This window comes from Talpa europaea (assembly GCF_964194135.1).
Source record: "Talpa europaea genome assembly, chromosome: 11".
In the NCBI taxonomy this organism is placed as follows: Eukaryota; Metazoa; Chordata; class Mammalia; order Eulipotyphla; family Talpidae; genus Talpa; species Talpa europaea.
Genome location: NC_140078.1, coordinates 344,978 through 365,926, shown reverse-complemented (window position 1 = coordinate 365,926; position 20,949 = coordinate 344,978). Strand labels below are relative to the sequence as shown.

General features: G+C 71.4%; 1 protein-coding gene across 1 annotated transcript; it reads left to right on the top strand.

The window, feature by feature from the left end:
* Nucleotides 1-8,471: 8,471 nt before the first annotated feature.
* SLCO4A1 (solute carrier organic anion transporter family member 4A1) lies at nucleotides 8,472-20,333 on the top strand (the record flags this gene model as incomplete). Its single annotated transcript, XM_084246589.1, has 13 exons — nucleotides 8,472-8,526; nucleotides 9,858-9,932; nucleotides 12,804-13,622; nucleotides 14,515-14,605; nucleotides 14,882-15,003; nucleotides 15,282-15,375; nucleotides 15,650-15,804; nucleotides 17,032-17,227; nucleotides 17,790-17,955; nucleotides 18,049-18,221; nucleotides 18,340-18,404; nucleotides 18,527-18,675; nucleotides 20,034-20,333. 13 exons carry the CDS (start codon nucleotides 8,472-8,474, stop codon nucleotides 20,175-20,177), a joined length of 2,304 nt encoding a protein of 767 aa, XP_084102715.1. The 3' UTR covers nucleotides 20,178-20,333.
* Nucleotides 20,334-20,949: the final 616 nt, after the last annotated feature.

Genomic DNA, 20,949 nt, shown 5'->3' with positions numbered 1-20,949 from the left:
GACGCGGGTGGGACGCGGGGGCACAGCCTGAGCGCCCCCCGCGCCGGTACACCGCGTCTGTGCGGGGCCCGCACCCCGCCCCCGCCCGCGGCCCCCGCCCGCGGCCCCCGCCCCCGCCCGCGGCCCCCGCCCCCGCCCGCGGCCCCCGCCCCCCGCCCGCGGCCCCCGCCCCCCGCCCGCGGCCCCCGCCCCCGCCCGCGGCCCCCGCCCCCGCCCGCGGCCCCCGCCCCCCGCCCGCGGCCCCCGCCCCCCGCCCGCGGCCCCCGCCCCCGCCCGCGGCCCCCGCCACAGAATCACCGGCGCAGGCGCGCGGGGGGCGGGGCGGGGGCGGGGCCCGGGGGCGGGGCGGGCCCGGGGGCGGGGGAGGGCCGGGCGTGGGGCGGGGCCCAGGGGTGGGGCGGGGCCGGGCGTGGGGCGGAGCCTGGGGGTGCAGCGGGTCCCAGGGGTGGGGTGGGGTGGGGCGGGGCCCGGGGTGGGGCGGGGCCCGGGGTGGGGCGGGGCCCGGGGTGGGGTGGGGCGGGCCGGGCGTGGGGCGGGGCCGGGCGTGGGGCGGGGCCCGGGGTGGGGCCCGGGGGTGGGGCGGGGCCGGGCGTGGGGCGGGGCCGGGGCCTGGGCTGGGGGTGGGGCCGTGCGGGGTGCAGAATCGCAGCCCAGCGGTGCCGGCCCAGCGTGTCCGCCCTGGTCTCCCCCGCGCAGGCCCGCAGCCTCCCAGGGTGTTGTCCGCAGCGGCTGGATGGGGACGCGCCCTGTGTCCCTCCAGACACACGATGGGCGAAGTGGGCCCCCTGCGCCGCGGACGCTCAGCCTCACCCGGGTGGGCAGCGCCCGGAGGAGACCCAAGCCCAGCATCTGGGCCCTCGGGCCCTGCGTGCGGCCGACCCGGGAGGCGCCAGAGGGGGGAGGCTGCCCCAGGGGGAGCCTGGGCCGATCGGAGGAGCGAGCCCCCCACTCTGTGGCTGGTGCCGGGAAACCAGCCTTCCCGGGGCCTCGAGCCAAGCAAGGGCCCGGCTGGCGTCCCGGGTCCCAGCTGCTCGGCCTGACGCCGGTGGGGCCCGCGCGGGCGCCAACCAGGGGTAAAGTCACCGCGGATCTGCCAGCCAAGCTTGGTCCAGAGCCCAGGACTAGTCTGAGACTAGTTAGTTCGAGACTAGTTAGTGGCAGAGCTGGGCTTTGAAGCCAGCACTCAGCTCCAGGCCCGGGTCCTCTGCCTGTCCACCCAGGCCACGCATCCTCAGCTCGACCAGGGTCTGGACATTCCTCGCACGGGGCTCTGGGCTGTGTCAGGGCTGGGCAGGCCCAGGGTGGCTGGGAGCGCCAGGACGGCGGCTGGTGTGCGAGGCGGCATCCCCAAGCCCAGCGCAGATCAGCGGCGCCTGGCCGGACAGCCTTCGGCACGAGGGGCGGGTGGTGGAGAGAGGCCAGGGTCGGCCCGGGACACTGTCCAGAGGGACCTTGCTGACGTGGGTCAGGTGAGGAGGCAGTTCTGAGGACCACAGCCCGGCGGGACAGTGAGGTCTGCTGCAGACTGTGTCCAGGGGCCAGACCCCGGGTCTCTGCGCCCTGGGTCCATGCTGGCTTCTCCTGGGCAGGGGCGGCAGGGCTTGGGGCCGCTGCTGATCCCAGACGCCCACTCCCACCCAGAGATGCCTCAGCAGGTGCCCAGGAAACTCCCTGGTGGGTGCGCAATGACCGCAAACCCTGCCCTCTGTACCTCTCCGCACCCAGGCTCAGCCTGGACACTGCTGCCCTTTCCTGGCCGCAGGAGGCACTGCCCAGAGGGGCTGGGTCCCACAGCTACAAGGCCAGGAGGGGGCACAGCAGGGGGCGTGGGGCCGCAGGAGGGGGTCGGCAGGGGGTTGGGGGACCCACAGGAGGGAAGGTGGGGAGCAAGGAGCCGGGGCTGGCAGGAGGGGGGTACCCGCAGGAGGGGCCCCGCTGTAGGGCGTTCTGCCGCCCAGAACCTGTGTTTTATGACAGAACTGGAAACTTGAAGAGGTTTTAAGATGGGAAACTGAGGCTGGGAGGAGCTGACACCCAGGCCACACGCAGGGAGGAAGTGAGCTGGGACGTGGGTGGGCACGGGCCCTGGCGCAGAGGAGACCCGGCGGAAGCCCTTCGCGGCCAGGACCGGGTCCGTCACTCCCTCAGGGGTCACTGTGCTTGGCTCACGGAGCAGGCGGGGCCTCGCCCGCGGGGGCAGGAGGGGGGGATGCTGGTTGCCAAGTGACCCAGGAACCGCACCTGGGCTCGGCGCCCTGCAGCGCGGCGGAGGCTTTCCGGCTGCCAGAGCAGGAAGGCTCGGGACAGAGAGCTCCGGGCCTGCGGCCCCTCCGCTGCCGAACCCACCGGGGAATTTCTCCAAGCACCCGGGGCAGAAGCTCCCCCACTTCCTGCCTGGTAACTTTCCGAAGCTAAAACTTTCCTCTCGGTGTCCAGGAAGCACGTGCCAGGCAGCAGCTCGCGCAGAAACAGTGCCAGAGTCAGTGACTCAGCCGCCGGGGCGGGCGTGGGGGCACCCTGGAAGCCTCCAGAGCCAGTCAGCGGCCGGCGGGGTGCGTTCTAACCGTGTGTGTCCCTGGTCATGTGCGGGGCTCCTGGGAAGCTGGAGGCTGGCGCCCCCCAAGGCCACAGTTCCCATGGAGTGTCTGATGGGCCAGCAGGTGGCCAGGTCCACAGGCTCTCCACGCCTAGAGGCCAGCGCAGTGGTGGAGGCTCTGCCCAGCCACCCTGGAGGGCGCGGACGGAGAACAGGACAGAGGGCAGGTGGGCCTGCTAGGGACCTGTGCCCAGAGACTTTCCAGCCCAGGGCATAAGTCAGGACTCGCGCCCCTGGGGCACCTAGCACCCTCCAGGGCACCAGGCTCCCCTCAATACCCCCCTCTGGCAGCCACAAGGGCCTCCAGTGAAGCCTGATCCAGAACTGCCCTGGGGGCAGCACTGCTGGCCCCTCAGAGACACACCTGGCCTCAGCAACCCCTCCACCCCCCGCCCAGCCCAACTTTGGGTATTTTAAGGGAAGCTCCATTGTTGTCCCAAGAAGTCCCTCACTATCAACAGGGGAAGTGCCAGGCAAACCACCAGCTTCCCAGAAAGAGCCGTGTGTGGGGTGGCACTCACAGGGGGGTGGGGGCACAGGACTCTGTAGCCATCTTGGGGCCCAGCCTGTGCAAGCCTCCGGCAGCAGGGGGCACACCGGCTAGGAGCCAGTCTCCTTAGAAGCCATTCCCGCCTCCCAGGGGACGCCAGAGGCTGGGGGACACGGAGCGGACAGGCCAGAGTCCCGTGACTCGAGGGAGCACAGCCAGGCCACCATCTGGGACAGGGGCAGGCTGGAGCACCACCCTGGTGGCAGTGATGGGGACCAGCCAGGCCCTCCTGATGCCACCATGCCAGGGACCCCATGGGGCTGTGCACACAAAATTCCCATTTTCATCCCCATACTTAAAAGTCAGTGCAGCCCTGACCAAGACAGAACAAACAGACGAAAGGAAAGCCAGACCTGGGGTACCCCGCCCCCTTCAGCTGCAAGTCCCAGGCTTGGGGACACGGGCCTCTCAGGGCTAGCAGAGGTCTGGCAGCGCCCTGCGTGCCCACAGCCCGGTGATCTTTCACGACCTAGCCAGACAGGCAGGAGAAGCAGCCCCCCTGGGCTGCACTCCCCATGTCCCCCTGCCAGGCCCCGCCCCCACCCCCAGACAGCCCCTGGCCTTGATCTCAGACAAATGCCCCCTAATTGCCATAGCTGATGTCCCAGCCTATCTCCCCGCCTGGCTGTCCTGCAAGACCAGAGCTGTGGGTCCACCTCAGACCCCCCCCCACTACATGAGTTCCAGGAGCCAGTGGGGCACCCACCTCCAAGATGCTGCCCCTCTGCAGCACTGCTCCGCCCTCCCACCCACACCACCCTGCCTGATGGCCTGCTCGTCTGCACTCCCCAGCCCTGCTCCACGGCCCCAAAACCTGCTTCAAGTCCATCACGGTGTGGTCAGGCCTCTTGAGGCCGCTACAGGTCAAGGTCAACCCTTCACCACATGCTGCTAGGAGAGTTGGCATGAGGGAGATGGAGACATCCATACATCAGTGTCATCACGACCACCACCACCATCACCTCCACCATCACCATCACCTTTACCACCACCATCACCACCATCACCATCACCACCATCACCATCACCACCATCACCATCATCACCATCACCACCATCACCATCACCATCACCACCATCACCATCACCACCATCACCATCACCACCATCACCATCACCATCACCACCATCACCACCATCACCACCATCACCATCACCACCATCACCATCATCACCATCACCACCATCACCATCACCATCACCACCATCACCACCATCACCACCATCACCATCACCACCATCACCATCACCACCATCACCATCACCATCACCATCACCACCACCACCACCACCATCACCATCACCACCATCACCATCACCATCATCACCACCATCACCATCACCATCGTCACCATCACCATCACCATCACCACCATCACCATCACCACCATCACCACCATCACCATCACCACCATCACCATCACCACCATCACCATCACCACCATCACCATCACCACCATCACCACCATCACCATCACCACCATCACTGCTGCACCTCCCCCTGCAGTGACCTTTAGGGCTAACCGTCCCTAGGTCCGGCTGGGCAACCAGCGCGCAGGGGGAGAACAGCAAAACCCTACCTGCTGCACCTCTCCCCGCAGTGATCTTTAGGAATGGCTTTCGCCACGGTCCCTAGATCCGGCTGGTGCCCAGGCAGGGAGAGAACAGCCTTTGAAGCTCCCTGAAAAGGTAGAAGCTTATCAATAGATAACGACCACCAAGAACCACTACAAGAATGCTAAAAAATCTTATCCCAAAACTTTAATCCCTTATCTGTCTTTCTAAACTTCCTCCTTTCTTCTATAATGGTCATTGTTTGTTATGTAGATCACCTCCCTGATGGTGATAGACTGAGCCCATGAGCAAGCTAATTTCTTTGATATTCATTCCTGTGCTTTTGGAAAACATATATATACTGGTCACAAACTTAAAGAAAATTACACTCAGATTTTCACTTTTGAAGTGTGTCTGTGTGTCATTTCTTTCGCCGACGCCCTGACCACCCTGCACGCTTCTCTCAACCCTGAGGTGGCCTCATCGTCTACTGCTGTGCTGGTCCGCGGCAATCACCATCAGCACCATCACCATCACCATCACCATCAGCACCATCACCATCACCATCACCATCAGCACCATCACCATCACCATCACCATCAGCACCATCACCATCACCACCATCACCATCACCACCATCACCATCACCACCATCACCATCACCACCATCACCATCACCATCACCACCACCATCACCATCACCATCATCACCACCATCACCACCATCACCACCATCACCATCACCACCATCACCATCACCATCACCACCATCACCACCACTACCATCACCATCACCACCACCATCACCACCACCATCACCATCATCACCATCACCACCATCACCATCACCATCCCCTCCTCCATGTCACCTTCATAACTGGCCTACAAAGCAACAAGAGCCCCCAGGAAGCGTCTATCGCTGGGTGTGGCCCAGACGGAAGGAAACTTCACCTCCAGCCACTTGCGGCGGGGAACTGGCCCTGGTGCTTGGGGTTTTTCCATTTCCCTGGCGGAGGCCCGGCAGCACGTCACGGCGCTGGAAGCTGCCCCCCGCCACAGCCCCGCTCCTCCGCCCGGTGTGAGGCCATGGCCAGAGCCCCGCCCGGCTCCGCTCGGGCGCCGGCATTCCAGGGGGCGTCCACCCGCGGCCGGCGGCCCAGGCAAGGGCGCAGCTGTGGACGTGCATCCTTCTCAGGCCCGGCTTCAGGCTCGGAGCGGAGCCAGGCCAGTGCTGTGTCGGCCCGAGCTGTGCCCCGCCCCCACACCGCCTTGTGCCAGGGGTGGGGCGCCTGGGGGAGGGCCGGGGTGGCCTGAGGGGGCCCGGGGGTGAGGAGCAAGAGGCCTAGCAGCCGGCTGCTCCCCCGACAGTGAGCAGAGCCAGCGGGCGCCCCGGCGTGGTGCAGGCCACGGTTCACGGGCGCAGGCTCCAGGGAGCCAGGAGGGGGCTGAGCCCACCTTCCCTCCCAGGGCGGCCGCCTGAGGATGAGGCTGGGGCTGCCCAGCGGCCAGCTCGGGGGGCCCTGGGGGCTGTGTGTGGGTGCCCAGCTGGGCGCAGAGACCACCCAGGGTGCCGGCACCGTAAGGAGATGGCCAGTGGCCTCAGACCTTGGGGCCCTCGGACCTCAGGGCCGGGGCCGGTGGGCCCCAGGGGGAGGCCGCTCCAGGCAGGGGGGAGAGGGCCCGCGGCCCCGACAAGACCGAATGTGGGCATTTGGGGACGGGCTGTGGCCAGGGCCGTTCCCGGGCTGGACGGAGCCTCAGGGGGGCGGGGCCTTGAGTCGCCGTCCCACCCCGGGCCTTTCCCCTTGTCCGGGGCTCCAGGGGCCAGTCGGGACACAGGCTGGACAGGCCCACGGCCGTGGGGTCCCAGCCCCCAGGACAGCAGCCCCTTTCCGGGGCCCGTGTGTGCCCTTCTCGGCCGGCCACACTGAGCCTGCCCGAGGAGCAGGGCCCGGCGCCCACCTGGGGCGTGGCCTTCTCTGCCGCTGCCCATGCCCCGCGGGCACTGACCTCTGGCCGCAGACGTGGGCACGACAAAGACCCCCAGCAGCGGTCCTCCCGGGGCCCGTCCCCCCCACAGCTGCCACCTCTTGCAGACCCCCAAGCTGAGAGCAAACCCCGGTCGGTCTCTGGCCGGGAGGGGGGTCTGGGGCTCTCCTGGGGGCTCCCAGGCTGCTGAACCCCGTCGCCAGTGGAGCCCAGTTGTCCAGGGCACCCGCTACGCTGCCTCTCGGACGGCAGGTGGTGGGTGCAGGAGGGTGGGCCGCAGAGCCAGGCCACCGACCACCCTGCCCTGCCAGGCTGCACCCCAGGGTCAGTTCCGGGACCCTGGAAAGCCCATTCTGAGCAGAGGGGGCACCCCAGAGCCACTGTGCGCTCCTGGACGTCCGCCCGGGCTGGGAAAACTGAGGCGATCCTTGCGGTTGGGCCCTCCTCCCCTTCATCGACACCTCCCGCGGGGCCTGGGGGTGGACACCGGATGTCCAGCTTGCTTGAAGGCTCTCCAAGCCGCGCAGCCTGCGGGGGGGCTGGGGACAAGGCCCAGCCCCACAAATGGTAAAGAGAGCCGGGGTGGAGGAGGGGAGGTGGGCCTGGAGGGCTTCCTGGAGGAGCAGGCTCAAGGTCAAGGTCTGCACAGTCCGCAGAGGAGGAAGGTGGACACTGGGCAGAGGCCCTGGGTGGAGGTTGTGGGCGCCGTGGGGGTGGCAGAGGGCGCACCTGGGAGGGGAGTCCCTGGCGGGAGGCAGGGGTGTGGGCTCCAGCCCAGGGCAGGGCCGGGCCTGGCAGGGGCCAGGGCCTGCCTCCTCCGTCCTTGGGCTTTGGACGAGGGGCTTGCGGGGCGTGAGATCTGCTGCGCTCCGCAGCGCAGCCCCCCCGAGGAAGGGCCCAAACAGGCTGCAAATAACTTGGATGATTGGGATGTTGGGCTCGCGAACCTTCGGTAGACGCCCTCGGTCAGCGCGGTCTCCCGGGCCGCGGCAGTTACCGGAGACGAACGAGACCCCGCGGCGCGCGGTGGGCGGGCAGGGGGCAGCCGTGTCCGTGCGACCTGGCCTGGGCGGCCGTGTTCCGGGCTGACGCCGAGACCCAGTGATGGGCGCTCGGAGCTGCTGGCAGGTGAGGCCTCTGCCGGAGGGACCCGCTGACCCGTCCCACGCCCAGAGCAGCAGAGCCGGCGCTGGGCAGGCCTGGGCGGTGCCAAGCCTCGGGCGGGCGCGCACCATCGCCCCACGCCCCACGCCCCACGCCCGCGCGCTCCGCAGACGCGGATGCAGAGCTGCCAAGAGAGTCCGGCGGCCCCGCGGCCAGGCGCAGGCCGGGGGCGCCGCCACTTATCCTGGGGGCCCCCACCCGCCCTCATCTGCTATTCCTGAGGGTGGGATGGGGGCCCTCACGTCGCCCCAGGACTCGGCACTCCCTGGAATCCACACTCGTCTTCCTCTGCCCAAGGCCTGAGCCCCCGGGCCCCTCTCAGGGCGCTCCGTGGCGGCCTCTGCGGAGAACGTGTCCGGCTCCACCTGCCGGCCCCAGGGGAGGGTCTCTGCCTCCCCTCGCAGGACACCTCACGAGCTCCGCGGCCTGGCGGCCTGGCGCGGACCTCAGCGGCTCTCCGTTCCGTGCAGTGCTCTGGGGGGGCTGCGGAGCCCCCGGGGCCGCCCTCCCAGCCGCCTCTCCCCCGCCCCGCAGCTCACTCCAGAGGGTGGTTGAGGCCGCGGCCATTGGCCAGGGGGTGCGGCCCGGCCCGCCCCGAACCCCGCCCGCTCCGGCGGGATGAACGAGGCGCGGGCCGAGCCGAGGGGGGAGCGCGGCGCTGCGCCCGCGGACGGTGAGTGCTGGGGCCGCGCGGCCGCGAGGTCGGGCCGGGGGCGCTGCCCCCGCTGACCAGGAGCGCGGCAGGTGCCGGCGACCCCAGGCTGGGGCCCCCGGATGGGGGCGCGGCGGGCGCGCGCGGCGGGGCGGGAGGTCGGACCCGCGCCCGGCACCCCCAGTGCGCGCTGACGGGACCGGCGCCCCCGCGCACAGCGCCCTGCGGTCCTCGGAGCGAGAGGCAGCCCCTCCGCTCTCGGCCCCCGGGAGGCCTGCGCCCCCGCCGCGGGAGGACAGGGCTGGGGCGGCGGGCAGGGAGTCCCCGCGGGGCGGCGCGGGCGGGGGCGCAGGACGGCGGGCGCAGTAGTTTTCCACCGGAGCGCCGGGCCCCCGCGCGGGCGCCTCCGCTCCCCGAGCTCCGATGCCTCCGGGCCCGCGGGGAGGGGGCTGGGCCGGGGCCTGAGCTTTGGATCTGCAGGCGGGGCCGGCCCTGCAGAGGGTGCCTCCCGGGTCACAGCCAGGCGGGCTGTCCAGGGTGGGCTGCGCCTGGCTCTGAGTGAGCCCCCAGGGTTTTAACCCCCTTCACAGCTGGGTGACCCAGGCCCTGAGGGTGAGTGACTTCCCCGGGGTCACAGGGCGGGAGTGGCCGGCCAGGCCATCGCTCTGATGCTGCGCCTTGGGGGAGGCATAGAGCCCAGGCTGCGGGGCAGGCAGACGCCCCAGCAGACGCCCCGGAGGTGGAGGTGAAGGCGGAGGCTGGGGAATGCGCTGCTCAGCCAGGCCTTCCTGGTGCCGCGGGGGTGGGGGGGCGCCACGGAACCGTGCCCCCCTCTCCTGGTTCCTGGCTTCCTACCCCCGCCCGGAAAGAGCCTTTGCAGGCTGCCCCCCCCGCCCCCGTGGCTCTGTCCTGGGTGTAGCCCCGAAGCAGGTGCAGGGCAGGTCCAGGCTGAGCCCCCCGCAGCGCCGGCTGGGGGGCCCTGGGAGGCTGGGCAGGACGAGCAGAGGCCGAGCGAGCTCCCGCGTAGTGCCAGGCCCGCGGGTCTGCCCCTCGACGCTCGCTTCCAGTCCGCGCTGCCTTCCGCCACCGCCTTCCTCAGCTCGTCGTGAGGTCCAGGTGAATGCCCGGCAGCGGCTCCGGTCCCTGGCGACCTGGAAGCCTCCAGCGTGCCGGCCCACGTCGCAGCTTGGAGGACGGGCAGGGAGCCGGCCCTGCGCGCGGCGTCACTTCCTGAGCCCCCTGTTCTGGGGCAGCCCCGGAGCAGACCCTGCCCCGGTGTCCTGTGTGGGAGGCAGCGGCACAGCCAGCCCCGAGGGGCCAGGCCACCCGAACTTCCCCCTCGCTGTGTCCAGAGACCACGGGCGTGGACAGAGACCACAAAGCCCTGACCAGCGTGGCCGTGGAAGAGCCCGTGTCTGCTTCGGGAGGTGGGTGCCCTGGGACTCGTGACGCCTCGGGGCCCCCGGCCCAGCGCTGCATCTGGCCCGGGGCTGGGGGGACCCCAGGGCCGCGCGGGCACAGCTCACACCTCTGGGTACTGGGCTGTCGTGGGCCAGGACCTGCAGGAGCGGGAGGGGCCGGACTGGCCGGAGCAGGCTAGATGCCACTGTGCCCCCATGGGCTGGTTTTGGGGCTTCCCTGCCAGCTCCAGGCCCCGCTCTCCCCTGCCCCTCACGGCCCCCCGACACCCTCTGGCCCTCGGGCCGCACTTCCAGACCCACAGAGTCCTCACAGACTGCGGCCTCGAGCCAGCATCACGCACTGCGCTGTGGCCAGGGGAGGCCCGGGGCCGCCGAGGACCAGGCACAGGGCGGTGCTTGCTGGCCACAGCCTGCCCGATGGCACCCTGAGTCCCAGGCCCTGCCAGAGCCTCCCCCCAGCCCTTCCTCACAGGCCGGCTCTGAACCAGCCCCTTCACCCCACGGCCGCCTCTTCTCCATGGCTTTCTTGTCTCACCAGTCTTGGGGGCACTGCGGGACCCCAGCCACAGAGGAGGTTTGGGTCAGCTGGGCTCCAGGTGCACCCTGGTCCCGCCCGGCTTTTTGGGCCTGCCTGTCCCCTCGCCAGCACCACAGGCCAGAACCGCCCCTCCCCCGGCACGTTCCTCCCAGGAGGCCACTCCAAGGAGGGGGCTGCTCCTTCACCTCAGGGTCCTCTGCCTCCTCGCGTGACATCACACCCCATTACAGTGGAAGCCGCAGCCCAGGGAGACCCGGGTGGGGGTGCCCAGTGCACGGGCTGTGCGTGAGAGCAGGAGGCTGTGCCCTCCCGCCCGCTCCTCTGCCTCGGGCCTGGAGACAGGGTGGGGCACGGCACCCCCAGAGGCGTGTCCCTGACAGTCCTTCCTTGTCCTGATGCAAAGCAGCCAGCTCCTGTGGCTCACCTGCGCCCACCAGGTATGCAAACTCAGGTGTGCTGGCTGCCCGGTCCTGCCGCGCCCACAGCCCGCTCCATAAACAGCTTGAACTTCATTTCCAAGAAGCGCAAGGCCTGTGCTCACCCTCGGGGGGGAGAGTAGCCTCGGGGGGCTCGAGGGGCAGCGCGCCAAGTGGCCAGAGTGCAGGAGGCCAGGTGCTGGCTGGGTGTGGGCGAGCGGCCAAGTGTGGCCAGGACTTGGGTGAAGCAGAGAGCAGGGAGAAGGGAGACCCACGTTCTTCCCAGTTCCCTGTTTGGGGGTGTCAGGAATGGGCCCTGGGCAGCCCTATTGCCCCCCTACCTAGGCAGGGACCAGACTGCACCCCTCACTCAAGCCTTCCTTGAGGGGGCACTGTCTGGGCCAGACTGCCCTGTAGGGAGGGAGCCCACAGACTGGGCCGGAGCCAGCCAGGCCAGCCCTCCAGCATCGGGTCTTCCCCACCTGTGTGGCTGAGCAGGTGCTGCCCCAGCCCCCTCGGACAGCCCGGGGGCAAAGGGAGTGGGGGTGGGGGAGGAAGGGTGGGCGGACCTGACCGCCTGACCTCCCTGCTCAGGCCCAGCTGACCGGCCAGGCCAGCTGCGGAGGGGGGACTGGCCTCCTTGACCGCACACGGTGCGTCCCTGCGCTGAGCCGGGGCGCTGGGGCTCCTGCGGCCTCCACCTGACAGGGGTGGGCCCCTGGGCCTGTGTGCGCTGTGGGGTGCTCCCCTGCGTGGCCCCGTTTTCCCGCCAAGAGCCCCTGTCAGGCTGCCTTTGGCTTCCCGCCCGCGTCCCGGGAGGAGCTGACAAGGAGAACATTCGGGAAGGAGGCCCCAGAGACCGGGCCTGGAGGTGGGGGCGATGGATTAGCAGCGCCGCCCACCCTGTGTGGGAAGCACCCACGGGCCCGCGGGACATGCAGAGGCCGCAGAGCCAGGCCTGCCCACGCCCCACGCCCGCCGCCTGCAGAGGGGGCGCCCTTGGCCTGTCTGCGCAGCCCGCGCCCCCTCCTGACACCCGCCTCCCGATACCTGAGCGTCTCCGCCGCGGGGGAAACTCCTGTGTGGCCCCGTGGGAAGGGGGCCCTGGTGAGGCTACCCAGGGCCCCCCTGAACCCCACAACCCTCTGCTCCTACACGGCCGGGCGTAGTTCTCGGGGGCCTTCCAGGGCTGGCTTGGGCCCCATGGGGGTGCCCGTCTAGCCTTCTCCCTCCTACAGGACACGCCCGGCGGCCAGGGGCCCTCCTCGCGTGGGCAGGTCTCCGGACACCCAGAGGTTGGGGAGCCAACGTCCTCCTGGGGGCCAGGGGCCTGGCCGGAGCCGCAGGGCACACTGTGGCGTGCGGGCACCTGGCCAAGCTGCGGGCTCACTTCTGGCGGAGAGGCAGCGCCCCCCTCTCTTTAGGGGCAGAGTGGGCAAGGCCTGGGCTCCGGCATCTGAGGGGCTGTGAGTGCCCCTCTCGAGTGTGGGGTGCGGGGGGCCAGGCGGCAGGGCAGCGGGCAGCAGGCGCCTCTCCTGTTGTCCACACTGCAGAGTGAGGCTCGCGTGAGCACCTGGAGAAACCGACCCGCGGCGCATGCAGCTGCCCCAGACCCCGGGGGCCAGCACAGCCAGAGGCCTCCACGCCGGAGCACGCGGCTGGGGCACTGTGCAGGCGGAGGCCGCAGCGGGAGGCCCGGCCAGGTCAGCCGGGGCGGGCGGGCGTGTGGCCCCGGGACCGCGCCGCCCAGCCCTGCCCTGCGCGCCTGGCCTCCCTCGGCGGCTCTTCTGGCCGCCAGCCCCAGTGCCAGCCCGAGGCGTGCCGGGTGCCGAGTGGGGGTCCGGGCCCTGGGCGGGGGGCAGCGGGCAGCACGGTGTATGCGTGGGCGACGGTGCGGCCACTCACCGGAGCTTCTCCTCACAGAGCTGACCCGCGGCACCGCTGGCACGACCATCGCCGTTGCCTCCGCTGAGATGCCCCAGCACCCCGTAGGGGCCCGGCCCCCCGCCGCCCCGGCTGCGCCAGCCCGCCCCGGCCGGGGACCGTCCCTCCACCCGCCCCCGAGCCCCGGCGGCCCGCCCCCCGCCCCCGGCGGCCCCCTGGGTGCCCGCGGCCAGTTGTGTGAGCCGCGGCCTGTGCGGCGTGGCTGGCGGGGGGCCCGGGAGGCCCGGTGGGTGGCGGTGAGGCCCGGGAGCTCCCCGAGCGGCCGGTGCGCCCCCGCCCCCGCCTGCCTGCGGGCGCTCAACACCCCGGGGGGCATCCTGGGCATCCTCTGTGGGGCGTCCTTCCTGCAAGGCATGACGGTCAACGGCCTGGTCAGCACCGTGGTCACCTCGCTCGAGCGGCGCTTTGACCTGCCCAGCACCCAGAGCGGCCTCATCGCCAGCGCCTACGACGCGGCCGCCTGCCTGTGCCTGCCGGTGGTCAGCCACCTCGGGGGGCGCGGCCACAAGCCCCGCTGGCTGGGGGGGGGGGTGCTGCTCATGGGCGCCGGCGCCCTGCTGTTTGCGCTGCCCCACTTTGCCGCGGGCCCCTATGAGGTGCCGGGTGGCCAGGCGGCCGGGACCTGCTGGGCCAACCGCAGCTGGGCCTGTGGGGCCGGCGCCCCGGGCCTGCCGGGGTACCAGCTGGTCTTCGTGCTGGGCCAGCTCCTGCAGGGCGCCGGCGCCACGCCCCTCTACACGCTGGGCGTCACCTACCTGGATGAGAACGTCCAGCCCAGCCTCTCTCCCGTCTACATCGGTGAGCGGCGGCGCAGGTGGGGGCGGCAGGGGGTGCTCCCGGCCAGGAGGCAGGTGATCCCGAGGGTCTCCGTCTGCCTGCAGCCCCTGGCGGGCTGGCAGCGCCCACCTGGCAAGGCGCAGACCACAGCAAGTGGCCAGGGTGCGGCCGGCCTGCCCTGCCACGAGCCCCTATCACTTGGGGCCACGAGTGACAGGCACAGGGATAATCCCAAGGCCACCCTGGCACCTGACCTGCTCAAGCTGGTGGCCCCGGGGTGGGGAAGGGAGGGAGGTGGAGAGGGCCAGGCCCAGTCCCGACAGACCCGAGGCCCTGGGCACCCCCCTCCTATCTATTGAGCCAGGGACGCGTCCACCGTGGGGCCCTGCCCACAGCAGGGGCCTCTCCCTCGAAATGTCAGGGCTCGCCTGGCATTCTGAGGTTTCACTCCCTGACCTTCCTGCGCATCCCCCTCCTGGACGGCGCTCAGGTGCCATCAAGCTGCCTGGCTCTCCAGTGGCCAGGTCACAGCTTACGGCTGACCCCTAACCCCCACCCAGACTCCCACATCCAAGTCACCGGGCGGTTGCCAGGGCCTGGGACTGGGGCCTTGGCATTCCCCTGGCCTCCCTGCGCCTGCGGCCCCGCCTCCTCCTGGCGTGTCGTGGGGTGCCCCCCTTGAGGGGGGCCTCAGGGCTAGCTCTTTCAAGGGGCAGCGTCCTAGGGCACCTGCAATGGCTTGGGGGGCGTCTGGACAGGCTCAGCAGCACACTGACCCTCAGCAGGCACCGTGGAGGCCACTCGACTGCAGAGGGCCTGGGTGGGTGGGGTGAGTGCAGAAGTGTGGGCTGGGTGGGGTTCGGTCAGCCTGGTGACCCCAGGGTGCTGGCCCAGCTCTCTGCTCGCCCTGCAGCCACCTTCTACACTGCGGCCATCCTGGGCCCTGCCGCCGGCTACCTGATCGGAGGCGCCCTGCTGGACGTGTACACAGACCTGGGCCGCCGGTGAGTGCCCACGGCCCCCCACGCTGGGCTGGGGATGCGGCCCGGGCATGCGGGCCCAGCCGGGGGATGTCCAGGGCTAGCCTGGAGGGGGAGCTGGGGTCAGGGCCAACCTCCCCGCTGCCCAGGCTGGGCCTCCTGCTCTTCCGGGACTCCCGCACTCAGGCCCGACCAGGGGCCTCGCCAGCAGCCCCTCAGCTTGAGCCCCTGGACCCGCCAGCAGAGGGGCCCCTGGGTGGGCACCAGGGTGAGCACTGACCCAAAGGCCTCTCCCCGCAGGACGGAGCTGACCTCTGAAAGCCCGCTCTGGGTCGGTGCCTGGTGGGTCGGCTTCCTGGGCGCTGGGGCTGCCGCCTTCCTTGTGGCCATCCCCCTCCTGGGCTCCCCGCGGCAGCTGCCAGGTGGGCCCCGCCGACCCTCTCCCTGCCCCTCCGCCCGGGGCCAGCGTCTGCTGGGCCGGCTCCAGCACTGGCCCTGCCACCCCACCTTCCCTGCTGGGCCCTGCATCCTGCGGGGGCCCAGCAGCTGTGCAGCGCCCTCCTCGGGCCGGAGGCGAGGCCGTCTCCACCCCCCGGCAGCCTGGCCTCGGCCCCAGCTGCGCCGAGGGCTCTGTCCAGCCTGTTGCTGTCCCTGCGGCGGGCCCACCGGCTCCTGACGCCCCCCTTCCTGGCGCTCCCAGGCTCCCAGCGCCACGAGGCTCGTCAGCTACAGGCCAGCGGCCGCGGGCCGGCCGGCAGCCCCGGCTTCAGGAGCGCCGTGCGGGAGCTGCCAGTGTAAGTGGCAGCACGGCCCCCCCCCAGGCCCTGGGCCCTGACCCCTGGAGGGGAGGTGGGGGGTGGGGGATCCCCGGGGGCCCCCACACGGGCTCTCCCGCTCCCGAGAGGCCCGGAAGAGGGCCCCGCAGGCCGGAGGCGGGGGCTGCCCCCTCTGCGGCGCCCCCCGGGAGCGCGGAGCGTGGCGGGGGGGCTGCGGCGTGGCGGGGGGGGGGGCGGGCGGCCCCGGCCCCCCGCCCCGGCGCCCCGCGGCCCTGACCGGCCCCCCGCGCAGCGCCGCCTGGCTCCTGCTGCGGAACCCCGCGTTCGTGCTGCTCTGCCTGGCCGCGGCCGCCGAGGCCACGCTGGTCGCCGGCATGTCCACGTTCGGGCCCAAGTTCCTGGAGTCGCAGCTCGGCCTGAGCGCCCCGCAGGCCGCCTCCTTGTTCGGTGAGGAAAGGGCCGGGCCAGGGGCTGCGTCGCTCTCGGACGGCGGGACCCCCAGACCCGGCTCGCGCCCGCCGCCCTCAGCGCGGGCTGGGCGTGGGGGGGCGGCGGGGGCGGGGCCGTCTGTGGGCGGGGCGGGGCGGGGCTGTCTGTGGGCGGGGCGGGGCCGTCTGGGGGCGGGGCGGGGCCGTCTGGGGGCGGGGCGGGCTTCGGGGGCGGGGCGGGGCTTCGGGGGCGGAGCGGGGCTTCGGGGGCGGGGCTATCTGGGGCGGGGCGGGGCGGGGCTGTCTGGGGCGGGGCGGGGCTGTCTGGGGGCGGGGCTGTCTGGGGCGGGGGCGGGGCGGGGCTGTCTGTGGGCGGGGCGGGGCTGTCTGGGCAGGGGCGGGGCTGTCTGTGGGGGGCGGGGCTGCTGTGCGGCGCCCAGGGCCTGGCACAGCCAGCTGCCTGCTGACTGGTTGTACCCAGGACCCCGGGGCCGTGCCCTCCTGGTGGGAAGCCCCCGGCGGTCCCGCAGGGCCCAGGGCTCCGGAGGTGGGGCCAGGGCAGCTGGACCCCCGGAGCGGACGAGGTCCTCTTCGCACTCGGACCTGCCGGTGCCCACGGGGCGTCCCGGGCAGGGCGCGTTGCAGGGGCGCAGGGCAGGGCTCCGCCGGGCGGGGTCACGCGGGTCGGGCAGGGACGGGCCGCTTCCGGCACGGGCGCTGGGCATGGGGGGAGAGCGCGGTGGGCCGCCCCGCGCACCCCGCCCCCTGGCCCAGCCTCCCCTCCCCGGTGATTCCACAGACCGGACCCCCACCCGCAGCGCCGCCCCCCAACGCCTGGGACCTGCCGCCCCGCGGGCTGGCTTCGGGCGTGGCTGGGAGACGCTGAGCCCCAGAGGCACTGGGGCTGCCCCTGGGGACCCCCAGCCCATCTGCACCCCATCCCTGGGACAGCCCAGGAGTCTCAGGCCAGCCCATCCTGGCCGCGCATGGAAGGCGGCCCCGTCCTCTCAGTCCACCCACCCCTGTGTCTGTCCCCCACCCCGCCTGGCTCCCCAGCGCCCTGCCCGCACTCCCAGGGGGCTGCACCCAACAGGCCGGCTCACCCCAGCAGAGCCCGCCCTGCCTGTCAGACGGGCCTACTTCCTGCACCTGAGCTTGCCCCTCTGCCAAATGGAGCCCCCCAAGTGCAGAGGATGTCCCAGTCCTACGCCCTCCCTGAGCCCGCACCTCCCTGAGGCTCCTGCAGGGTATATGGTGGTGCCCGCGGGCGGCGGCGGCACCCTCCTGGGCGGCATCCTGGTGAACAAGCTCAAGCTTCGTGGCTCGGGCACGGTCAAGCTCTGCCTGCTGGGCACCCTGGCCAGTCTGCTGGCCACCCTGGTCTTCTTCACACACTGCCCCAACGTGCCCGTGGCGGGCGTGACGGCCAGCTACGGCGGCAGGTGAGGCCGGCTGGCCCTTGGGGTGGGCACTGTTTGAAGGGGCTGGGAGGGCCCCGCATTCCCTCGAGTAAACAGCAGGAGACCTGGACCCCCTGCTCGGCACTGCCCGGCTCACAGCATCGCTGTGACCCAAGGCTCCAGCAGCCATCTGCCCCCAGCCACTGCTGATGTCCCTCCAGGGTCCTCGTGCAGCCGTCCCCGGCAGGCCGCAGCCTCAAGGGAGAGGGGCCAGTGGGAGGCCCAGTGGTGGCTGGGGGCCCCGCCCTGGCAGGACCAACAGCCTGGGCTCCCTGTGGAGCGGGACAGGGCCCGGGGGGCGGGGGGGAGTGGGGAGCCGAGTGATACCACCGGCGGCAACCCCGGGGGGACTGTGAGTCAAGCCTCGTGGGTGCAGGTGCGTGCCCGCTGCTCCCCGTGTGTTGGCATTTGCGCCCGGGAAAGCATGAGCCCACGGGGTGGGCGTGGCGAGCGGGCATGGCGGGGCCGTGAGTGGCCTGGGTGGTCACCTCCACCACGGGACTTGGCACCGGCCTCCGCCCGCCCACCCGCCGCCCTCCCGCAGGCCCCTGCCCAGTGGACACCCGGAGCTGACGGCCGCCTGCAACGCCGCCTGCCGCTGCCCGCCTGAGCTCTACAGCCCCGTGTGCGGCTCCGACGGCCTCACCTACTACTCGCCCTGCCATGCGGGCTGCCCGGGGGCGACCGCCAGCAGCCCCGGAGGCCAGAAGGTGAGTGTGGCCCCACAGCCCCGCCGCCCCGCGCCCGCGGCCCAGCCTGGCCCGGCCCGGGTGCAGCCGCAGACGGACTGTCATCGCCCGCAGGTGTACCTGGGCTGCCGCTGTGTCCCCCAGAACCTCTCCTCCGGCCTTGGCAATGCCACCGCGGGGAAGTGCGCCTCCGCCTGCCCGGGAAAGCCCCTCCTCCTGGCCTTCATGGTCCTGCTGATCCTCTTCACGTTCCTTGGCAGCGTCCCAGCGCTGACCGCCACCCTGCGGTAGGCCGGGGCTGGGCTCCGGCCCAGAGCCTTCCCTGTGGCCGCGGTGGGCGCAGAGGACCTGGGGTCTGGCCCAGGAGCCCCGCCCAGCCCCACCGACACCGCCCTCTCCCTGCAGGTGCGTCTGCGGCCCGCAGCGGTCCCTGGCCCTGGGAGTGCAGTGGATCGTGGTCCGAGCACTAGGTGCTGTGGGGCGTCTACTGGGGCTCCCTCCCCGCCTGCTGAAGTCTGAGGGCCCGGCTGCCTGAGACACGGGCTCCGGCTGCCCGCGGCCTGTGGGTCTGAGTGTGTCCCTCCCTCCCCAGGAAGCATCCCGGGACCCGTCGCCTTCGGCTGGGTGATCGACCGGGCCTGCCTGCTCTGGCAGCACCAGTGCGACCGGCAGGGCTCCTGCCTGGCCTTCCAGAACGCGGCCATGAGCCGGGCCATGCTGGTGGCTGGGCTGGCATACAAGGTGAGTGGGGATCGCATCTTGGGGTGCACAGGAAGAAGGGAGCCCCAAGGCTATCCCCGAAAGATAAGAATTTTCTCTATTCGCTGGAGGCCAAGGCAGCCCCAGGACCTGCACAGCTGCACCCACGCCCTGGCATCGGCAGCTCCCTGCAGCCAGCTCCTCCCTGCCCCTCCGCCTGCAGGGGGCTGGGAGGCTGCCGGGGTGGTGGGGTCCTGGGTCTGTCCTGGCCCCTCCTCCTGCCTGCAGGGCCTTCCCCTCGCCCCACCGCTCCCCTCCCAGCTGCCCTGTGCCTTCCGGGCCAGGCCATGGTAGGAGGGTCCCCCGCCCTGGACCGTCCTCCTGCTCAGGCTGCTGGGAGGAGCTCCCGGCTGTGCTCAGCTGCCCTCCACGGGGAGCAGCGTTTCCAGTCACACCCCCCCATGGGAGGAGACGGCGCAAAGCCTTCCAAACAAGCTCCAGGATGATCTGGAGCTTCCTGATTTCTTGGAGCCTGAACCCTGTGCACCCCGGAACCTTGCAGGAGGAGGGGCCCCCGGGAGCAGGCTGGGCCCTGGGCTTATCCCGCAGAGCGGTGGGAACCGCGGTGGGCAGGGCCTGCAGGGGCTCCCGGGCTGTCTGCCAGACCGCCTGAGCCCGGGGCCGCCGCCAGGCCGGTCCCCACCCCACGACCGCCAGTGCTGAGCCTGCTTCGCGCGTGCGGTGTGCGGGGCCCGACAGCTCGCCCTCCGCTGCGTCCCCTTGGGCGTGAGCTCCGGGCCATGTGGACACAGCCTCGGGCCTCACTGCCCTGCGTCCCAGGACGGCATTTGCGCTGCAGCCGGCGCTGGCGGGCGGGATGTGTGCGCAGGGCCGGCATCCACTCCTCCTCGGGCCCTCGTGTGTCCTGGGCCGGCCCTGAGGCCGGCGGGGGCGCCACCCTGAGCCAGGCCCCGGCACAGGCCGGGACGAGGCCGCCACGCGGCGGCTTCACAGAGCCTGCACCTTCTCAGGCTCCCGGCCGAGAGCCGCACCCCGCGGCCTCCTCGGCGCCCACCCTGTTTCCAGAGCCAGACTTCCCTCCTTGGAGGGCCCCGGTCATTGGACTTGGGCCCACCCTGACCCAGAAGGACTCAAGGCCCCTGGTGACTTCTGCAGATAAAGGCCCCTCGCAGCTTTCAGGCTTGGGCCTGTCTTTGGGGGCCCCGTGCAGTCCGGATGGCCCCACCTCATCGCTGCCTCTGCTTTCAGTCAAGTCCTTTTTCTCCCCCTCGCTAGCAAGAGCAGGGTCGGCGCCAGGGCTGGGGTGCAGGTGTGTGGTCTCCTCACCGACAGGGGCCTGGGGACCCCCGAGAAAGCCCAGCAGGCCCCTCTCTCCGCAGGTCCTGGGCCTCCTCTTCTTCGCCGCCGCCTGCTTCCTGTACAGGTCGCCGCCCGGCTGTCCAGATGGCCCGGAGGCCTCCCTGCCCTGCCGGGCCGCCGCCCCCAACAGCCCCGCGGGTCTCCAGCTCCAGAGCAACGTCTGAGCTGTGCCACGCTGCAAGCCAGCACCCACACCCCCAGGGCGCACTCAGCTTCTCCCTGGATGGGTTGACTCTCGGGGGGCCGGCAGGTGCACGTGTTGACCGGGCCTGCGAGCCCTGCACCCACCCGGCCCTGACCCGGCTTCAGCGCCCCCTGGGCCGGCTCCCTGCAGTCAGCCTGCATTGCTGCGGGCCTCGGCCCACTGCAAAGGGACAGAGCTGCCGCGCGGTGGGGCTGGCTCTGCACAGCGCGTCCCTGGTGCCCGCCTGCGTGGGAGGGCGAGGGCCGCGGCCCGCAGGGGGCCTCAGCCTTGGGGCGTCTGCTTGTAGGTGTCCTCAGCTGGAATGAGCCATGTGAATATATTTTAGTTTCTAAAGCCCTCGTCTCCGCCTGGTCTGCTTTGTTTCTGTGGCTCGTGACGTCGGGCTGGCGGGGCCTTTGCGAGCTCCCGCCCCAAAGCTATGGGCAGCCCTGGGGTGAGCAGTGGCAGCCAGGCTGGGCGGGGGCCCCTGGTGGTGTGCACTGCCTCACCACACCCACCCCACCACCAAACTACAGTGAGGAGTCCCCCCAGGAACATGCCTGACCGCGGGGGGCACATGGTGGCTTCACGTGACCACGCTGGGGGCCACGGCCACTGAGGCACGGGGGGAGGCGAAGGATGCAGGAGGGCGCAGCCCCTGCTCCCGGGGGCCCCAGCTGCTCACCGGACCCCCGTGCCTCCCCTCTGTCAGCCTGAGCAGGCGAGTGCCGGTGCTGCGGGCGGCGTGCACA